Raw genomic sequence first — 9,134 nt, forward strand, 5'->3', positions numbered from 1 at the left:
TCAGAATGCTATGCCCATCCCTGGGGAAGCAGCAGCTGTCATTAGTAACATGGCTGGCCCCATTTTTCATGTCAAAAAGAAACAGAAAACCAAGCATGCAACTCCTCCTCCTCAAAATTTCTTGGATAGGAATAGTTTACTGGGGACTGGCTCAGGGTTAGATTCAGACTATTGATCTTTCTTGTAGAGTATTTTCTGGCAAAAGAAAGAAAGATGCCTCCTTTCCTGAAGAGATTCAAGATTCTGAATCTGAACTGGAAGATGCAGAGATGGATTCAGTTTTTTGTCCTCAGATTTCTGATTCAGAATCACAGGAGAGCTCTCTTTCTGATTCTCTCTGTGGGGGGTTTTCTTTCTCTGCAACCATTGTTACAATGTCCCAGTGTTTTCAGTGGGAGAACATTGAGGTTTTTCATTCCTTCAGAAAGTACTGTGAGTTGTTACAGAAGGATTTTCCATACTATACACCCATTCTTCCTCTCTTGTCTGCTGTAGAGGATGTGTGTCTTACTGCCTGCAATTTTCCAGACAGTCAGACAGCTGTCCCTAAAAAGGTGGATAGGATGTATAAAGTTCTTCATTCTTGTATATTTTTATAGACTATTCCCAAACCTGACCCAGCAGCTATAACCTTAGTCGACTCCTCTGCTGCTAAGCACTTAGTTTATTCAAATCATACTCTTTTGACTAAGGATGGGAAAATTATTGATAGGTATGGGAAAATGTACATTTCTACAACTTTGAATTTCAGAATTTTAAATTGTCAAGCTTATATGTTAAAGTTTATACTGGAATATTATGAAAGTATGAGGAATGTTTATTTACAGTGTCATCTTGTGAAGAAAAATCCACTTTAAATAATACAATTATATTAAAAACACAGAAATAGCTTCTTCTATTGCATAGGTCACTATTCATTGTTTGAAGAGTGTGTGTATGACTCTGTTGATACTTCTTCCAAGGCTATGGCCACTGGGATGGTTTTAAGGAGGTTTGCTTGGCTGCATTCTCAGAAACTTCTAGATGATATTAAAATGAGATTTTAAATTCTCCCTTGGATAGATATTTAGGGACTGGCTCCTCTCCTGCAGATGTGATCAAAAAGTGTGATGAAAAGGCAATCTGATCAGGTAATCTTTAAGATTTTTCAGCTCTACTTTCCCAAATAGTTCAAGGAATTTTCTTTCGCCTCATCCAATTTCAGTGAGAAACAGAATAAACAGTCCCCAACAGAATTCAGGTGAACAGATGTTTAAAAAGTGGCACAGAGTTTGCAAAAAAATGTTCAAACCTCCTAAACCCAAGGACACTCCCAACAAGTCTGAATGACTATTCAAGAGACCTAGTGACCCCCTACCACCCTGGCCCTCTTTCTCTTCCAGAAAGTCTGAATCTCCATTTTTTTCTTTGGCAACAGACTATTTTGGACAAATAGGCTCTGAAAATCATTCCATCAACATTACAAATGGCAGTGGGAGGGAATTCCTACTTTCCAGGTAGTCATTCATAATCCAGGAGATCAGACTGTTTTGCTTCTAATTATTCTTCATCACATGTTGTCCCAAGGAGTAATAGAATCGGTTCCTCCTTCCCATGTGGGAAAGGGGTTTTATTCAATGATGTTTTTAGACCTAGAGAAAGAAAATGTTTGGAAAACAGTTCTGGATCTTTCTTTTCTAAACCTGTTTGTGATACTGGCCAATTTCAAAATGATGTCACTTCACAACCTGTTGCCTCTTCTTCCTTTTTCAAGTTTCCTGGTAATACCTGATGTTGATCATCACATTCCTATTCATCCACACTTCAGATGTTTCTCAAGGTTTTCTGTGTCTGGATCACATTATCAGTTCTCTGACTTACCTTATGGACTATCCGATGCACTAAGAGTGTTCACAAAATGTCTGACTCCATTTATAGCTCAATGCAGGCTACAGGGTTTCTACATCTTCCTTATATAGATGACTTGCTTATCTTTGCAGTCTCTTGGGTGAGAAATCTCTTGCACAACATGGGATTCCAAGAGAACATTTAAAAGTTTTTCTTGACTCCCTCCACAGGATTTTGTTCCTGGGATGTCAACTAGACACCTCAGTTTAAAGAGGTTTTCTTCCACAGGAAAAAAATAGATCTTTATTTAGATCTAGTTCTAAGTTTTCCACTCAGACTTCAGTCACTACTAGGGAACACCTCTAGATTTTGGGTCACATGGCATCTATGATTCTCATGATACCCCTGGCAAGACTCCACATGAGAAACATACAGTGGTATCTGAAATCTGATCGGTCCCAGCATCAACACCCTTTATCTTTTCATATTCCAATAATGAGATCTGTCAGAAGAGAAATCACTTTGTGGAAACAAGAAGTCTTTGCCACACAGAGAGATGAAAGCACTTAACAGTTTCAAAATAAAATAAAAATGGCTTTAAATTCCACTATCAGCTTTTTTATTTTATTTTTTTTTCCTTTGCGTTATTGTTTAGAGCTTGGGTCATCTACTCAGTGTTCTTTAGGATAAGAAAAAAATTAATTTGGGAAATCACCTACCTCAGTGAACTACCACATTAACAATAAGCCCCTAGGAGTTTGACCCAATTGTTTGGTATTTGGGAACTTGTATGGACAGTGACCTAACTTTTGAACAGCATGTGTCTATTATTGTAAGAAAGTCCTTCTATACTGCACAGCTTGTAAACAAAGGGATTGCGTGGATTGTGCCTCGATCTAGTGATGTCATTGTCCCCTTTTACTCACCCCTCATTAGGCCAATCATTGAATATAATGCTCCTTTTGGCACGCATCTGTCCAGACACATGCAACAACTGGAATGCCCACAGATAAACTTTACAAAAAGGATAAAAGGCCTAATTTCAAGTCATCTTCCGACCAATTAGTGGTGGATTTACTGCACATCAGCAAGTCAAATGGCATCAGAATACTCTGTTTAGGGATCTAAACCTCTTCTGCAACAGCAACAGAATGGTTTGGAAGGACAAGTATATTTCAGAGAGGATACTGCTGCTATGGAACAAACTCCCCATACACATAAAACAAAGTTCATCCCTGTCCATTTTCAAGTGCAACTTCAATCTATTTATGGGAAACAGAAAATTTACCCCAGTACTGCCCCTGTACTACTAATGAACTGATGCATCTCCTAAATACTTTATCTCATGCTCTCATGCATGGTTCTCCTCAAATTATCCAGGGTATAATCCCAGTTATTCTCATTAGATGTAATATATAATTATTGGGTAAGACCAATCTAATCAAATGGAATAGGTTATTTTGAGTAGAAAAAGGGAAACTGACTAAGCTTAAAATGACCAGTAAGGGCAGCTGGCCTAGTACTTACTTACAGATACCAACACAGCAAACATTTTCTTGTGGGAAAGAAATTTTGTCTGAGATGATTTTATAAACTCATAACCTCTCAACTATTCTCAAGTGAAAGAGTAATATGCACTATTCTTTTGAAAAGAACAAAGTTTGTGCTTTAGTACTAGTAGTTGAGTGAGTTACAGGGATATACTTGAGTTTTGTTTGGAAGAGTTCATCTCCTTACCGGTATTTTCTTAGGAAAAGAGTATAGACAAATTATGACAGTTGTTACTAGTTAAAATTTTAAAAATAAATTTACTCTGGCCACATAGTTCTCCTGCTTAAACATCATACATTTTAAATTCTACAGAGCACTGTAATGATGAGCGATTGAGAGTAGAATACTTGCAAAACTGTGTCACTATAATATAGTATGTTAAGCTTATCAAGTAAAAAATTGGATAAGATGTCCATAATAATACTGCAATAAAGTAATTTGTAAGAAGCACTGTACGTGCAATGAAAATTCTAGAATAGCTGAATCCTGTACAGACTTCTGAATTTATAACTGGTCCCTTAAACATTTTCTACATTTTCTCTGAAAGGCAGGTCTCTACCAGGACACTACAGTATGTACAACTCTTCATCTGTTAACTAGGACCTTGATTTTCCATGAATTATTTGCATGTAACACTAGGTGCAGAAGTGGGAATACTTAGTTCATGTTTATCAGAATAAAGCATCTACACATGTACATGCTTCCATACAGTCACCTTTTCTAGACCATCAGTCAGTTCCACCCTGTTAACTGACTATGAGGGTTACATCCTTTGGCATCTATCAGTGGCTATCAGACAGGCAGAAAGAAACTCATATGCTCCTCCCCAAAAGGACAGTGCCAAATCTGGAACCATAATTGCTCAATAAGCAACAGAGACAGGAATTCTCATTCCTCTCCAAGCTGATAATGCCATTAAAATATCTGTATTGCTGTGACAGTGTTTATTAGTTCAGTGTGATTACATAAGGATTAAAACTAAACTGATAAATCTGATGATATGTTTGTGAGGCATACTAATTTAAACCTGTTTTCTTCCTCTCCAACCAAAAGTTTGTTACCTTATCTTAATGTATTTATTTCACAAATGCCTTCAAGTAGAGACATAATCTCCTGACTCATTTTCTGCCTTCTTTGCTTCACATCTTTGTCAGTGGCAAATGGCAAGAACGAAAACAAAAAGAAAGGCCGTGGGAAGGACGTAGATGCCAGATTAAAAAATGATGATTCCAGACTCATTCAATGAAACATTCTTTCAGAAGGAGGGTATTACAGCCACAAACACAATGCCAGAAGCAGCTGTACAGTGTCAGACCACAGAGATATGCAAGGATGCCTGGGGCTGAAGAAACAGGGGTTAGGGTGGGACTATGAAAGGGACAGCTAGGCAAGGGACAACTGCAATGTTCAGGTGGACCCAAAAGATCACAGTTTCTCTTCTGTTTGTAAACTCTTAGGCTTCTTTAAGACCATGGCTGTTTAATAAACTGCAGTTCAGGAACGTATCCTGTCACACCTGTTAATAACTAACAAGGATAAATGTACCTTTGTTTCCATCTCGAGTTCTTGTCGCCTCTTCCTTTGCTTATTACTTGTTTTACAATAGGCGAAGTGAGGTTTGCAGTAAAATTTCCCTGTAGCAAGAATATAAAGATGTTAGTCATGTCAGCAGAAAAAAAAAAAAAAAAAAGAGTAAAATGTCCACTAATGCAATGTTAGTGCTACTGTACTTCTAACGTTGTCATGTAACACAACAAGATAAAATGACAGTGAAATCCAACTTCCAACGTAGACTACTACAGCTTCTACACAAGGACTGAATTTTTAGTACACATTACTCTAAGACCCTTTTTTATAACTCTAGAACTTGAGTTCATATCTCTCATAATGCTACTGATTCTGCTGTCATCCACTGAACTTAATGAAACAATGACTCGGAAGCTGGAAACACTTTTCTACTTAAATAGCAGATTAGTATCTGCAGTTTACAAAACATGTTTCTAAGTTTTATGCATACTATGGTGGATTAAGTTTCTAGCACTTAATTAAAAACTACTGTAACTATGGAGAACAAATACAAAATGAATGTAAAACACATTTGATATAGTGTTGCTGAAGAACTTTGAAAGGAATTCTAATGTAAAACTGACATTTTGTTTAAATTACATCAGCAGCATTTCATATTCCCCATTTTCCTTTCGTTTTCTCGCATGTTATTGAATGAATTGGAACTTGCACCTTATAAGCTAAAGCAATACCTTAAAACACCCATATGTTCATTTCCTTTCTCCAGCTAAGACTCCTGTACTACCATTTTGGCATTTCATCTAAATAAATCTAAAAACATAACACTAAAAATATATCCTCCTCAGAAAGCCATGTGTTTAATAAAAGTCATTGAGGTTGTACACTACATTTATATTTTGCTAAAATTCAAATAGTGAAGCTGGGACACACAGGGTTTATTTATTTATACAGCTACAGGACTGTAGTGTTTATTAATCTTTTCCTTGTAAAGTAAAATAAGAGCAACTACACAACGGCTTCTTGTAGCAGAAGACCTGTGTGGAGACATCAGTCACCTGACCATGTAAACTGCTGTATGGTACTTTTCCATCAACAGCTCTGTAAAGTCCACATTGCTAAAAAATCCTGATTATGTCACTGCTGTTATCGATTACAGTGTAAGTGAGTAAGCAGTATATACTCCTAAACAGGGTACAGAGCAGTAAAGTCTTTTTTCTGCAAAGTCTCATAAAAGAGTGATTATATATGACAGCTTGTACAAGCCTAAACACAGACCTACTTCAAAGAGACACAAAGCAAATAAACATTTCTGTTGAGAGTTCATCTTTGCAATCTACTCTTTGTAAATTACTAAGTGACAAATTAGAAAAATCACTAAGCTGAACAAAATTATTGCCAACTTTAAATAAATACAAGAAAAAAATAAAAAGCAGTAATGAAGAAATTGGTCTTAAAACAGTGAAAAGAAAAAGCAGCAATAATGGAACAGTCTGTGTTTTAACAGGAAGTAAAGTTTTGTCACACACTTGGATATTTTCAGACCGTTTAAGATACAAATACTTTTTGTCCCATATAAATAATAAACAAGGACTTCTTCTGCATTTCTTTGTATACTGGTCATATGGGATGAAAGTGCTTAATTTTTTTATTAAATGTTTTGACTTATCACATATTTTTGTGGATGTGGTACAAATTTCACTGGTATGCCTAGCACCTCTTGACTTGTGAGCAGTTTTCACAATTCCCATGTACTAGTATGGCAGAGAACTGCTAAACTGGATGACGATCTCACACATATATGCTAAATATTTTCACATGCATTGCACCTTCCCTCCCTTGAGCTTTAATTGTGCCAGTTTATAGAATAAGTTAAAATTTACTAAATTATGCTGTACTACACTAAATTATATGTCATTGAATGCAATTTGAAAAAAAAATGCATTTTGAAACTGTGCAACTCTGTATTATTTACACAAGGCAGTTGTAATATAAGCCTTTGCAATCATAGAATGTTTTAGTCATGCCATCTTCTTGGAGTATCATGTAATCTTCCAAATCTAGCAGATTTGATACCATATTTGTGAGTTACACGCATCCAGCCGAATCAGCAAGTAGCACAATGTCATTATCTGAAGGATGTTAACAAGAAGTGTCATACACAATGATGATACATTCAGAATAATCTTGAAAATCTGGTACTTTCTGTCTATGAGGAACTTGTGTCATCTCCTGGAATTTTTCTGAATCACTGGATAGCCTAACTACACTACCATTACTGTGAAATGAAATCAGTCCTGATTTCTAAAAATACCTCCTGTTTTGTCCCAGGAGATGGGCATCTTTGGTCTCAATAGCATGACATCTGGGAGTTGCAGATGATCTCACAACTTTAAAATAATTACTCTGAATTAGTAAAATTGGATTTTGCACTTTCACGTCTTCTTTAGGACAGACATAACATTTTTCCTTTTTGTTGTAGTAGATCTTTTGTTCCTGCTGAGATTCTTGCTAAGTGTCTTTCACAACTGGTACAGAGTCACTGAACAGAAAGGCATCTTGAGTCTTCTCCCCATCAATAAGTGCAAAGTAGATAGCTCAACAGATTTTGGAGGAGTGCTTCGCTAATGCTAGGTAACAAATTTGCCATGTCCTAGCAGCATACTTTCTCATCATGTGTTAACATTTTCTATGACTCCACCTGACCACTGGACTAAGGATATCTTGAAGTGGTAGTTATATATGTGAATTCCTATTCTTGAACAAATTTGCAGAACTCTTGACTTACAAACTGAGGATCATTGACTAAGATAATGATATTCAGAGTAACATGTTTTGAGAATACTGCTTTGAAAAACATAATGACTGAATGAGATAAGGTGTCTCTCGCCTTAATCGCTCCAGGATACTTGGCACAGAAATCCACACAAATCAGATAATGGTATTCTTTGAAATAAAACAAGTTGTTAGCAAATTTGCACCATGGCCTTTCTGAAATTTCATGTGGAAGTATCCTTGCGCTCTCATTACCTTTGCAGAAAGTACCGCATACTTGACAGTTCATTAAAATCATTTCAGTCTGATGAGACATACCTTGCTAACAGATAATAGCTTGTTCTCTATCTCTTTACAGTTTATAGTCCTTCATGTATTCTCTCAAACATTTTGTCTCATATCTGAATAGTACAATTATTCTGTTTGATGAAAAGATCAGACACTGCATGTAGCTGATCTCTTCATCAAATGTTGTTTGCATTGGAAATGTCTTTTTCTCATCTAGCTAATGTGGCATTGTTATATTTCCCAGTAACCATAGTAAACACTACATGGTTTACAAATTCTTATAGGCTTCCTCAGATATTTATAGTAAGACAATGGGCAATGTAATTTCAAAGTCTGGGCTCTGTAATTTGTCCTTTTTTCCTTTTAGATACGCCTAAGTTAATGCACCTGCAATAGGCATCTCTTGTACAATTGTCAAGTCATAGTGATGTGAATAAAGCAGCATTCTTTGAAGATTCAATGACACACAATACAGAGACTTTATAAAAACTGTTCACAATTGTTTATGATGTTTTAACCCAGATGTGTCTGCCATTCACATAGTCTCACATGCAACTGTTGGTCTATGTTGCAGTAGCATTTCACCTATACCAGATTCACTAGCATCTGGTTGCAACACAAACTGCCTTTTCATATCAAAACAATGAGTCAGAGATGAATCAGTCATTACTTTCTTTAGCCTTGTGATACTTTGTAACTTTTCTTGCTCTGTGTCATTTGTCTTGCTCTCAGTGTCAATCTATGTTCTTCACAAGCATGCTTCCTAAAGGCATACACACATCCAATAGGTTTGGAATACATTTAGATAAGTACTAAACATACCATTCATGAAATCCTAACAAGCTTTGCTTGGCTGATGTGTATTTTTCCATTTGGACTATGGCCGCCACCTACTTAGAAAAAAACAATGCATTAGATATTAATTTAATTTATCTGGCACTTGTCCCTCTTCTGTCTGAGATTTATTTAGTTCAGTCTTTCAAGTAGCTTGCTTAGTCGTACCTCATGTTGTGTTTTGGGTTCATCCCAAACTACTGTATCATCACTAATGCTTACCACAATTTTAGACTGCCAATAATATATGCAATAGCTCTCTAAAAGCAATACACTGGAGCTATGTGAAGATGTCTGATTCATTTACTAATATGGCAGATAAATATTGCTGAAGA

At 36.2% G+C, this 9,134-nt stretch overlaps 1 protein-coding gene across 10 annotated transcripts in view; it reads right to left on the minus strand.

Annotated features, from left to right (window-relative positions):
* LOC122815864 (F-actin-monooxygenase MICAL2-like) overlaps window positions 1–9,134 on the minus strand; it is a gene marked incomplete at its 3' end in the record, with an annotated part of 2,588,394 nt that overhangs the window by 834,542 nt on the left and 1,744,718 nt on the right. For all 10 annotated transcript variants that reach the window (XM_044088691.1, XM_044088682.1, XM_044088687.1 and 7 more), the window contains 1 exon segment: window positions 4,924–5,012. In XM_044088691.1, the coding sequence (XP_043944626.1) occupies window positions 4,924–5,012 (89 nt within the window).

This window comes from Protopterus annectens, chromosome 11.part0 (assembly GCF_019279795.1).
Source record: "Protopterus annectens isolate FY-2018-M chromosome 11.part0, PAN1.0, whole genome shotgun sequence".
Taxonomy (NCBI): Eukaryota; Metazoa; Chordata; order Ceratodontiformes; family Protopteridae; genus Protopterus; species Protopterus annectens.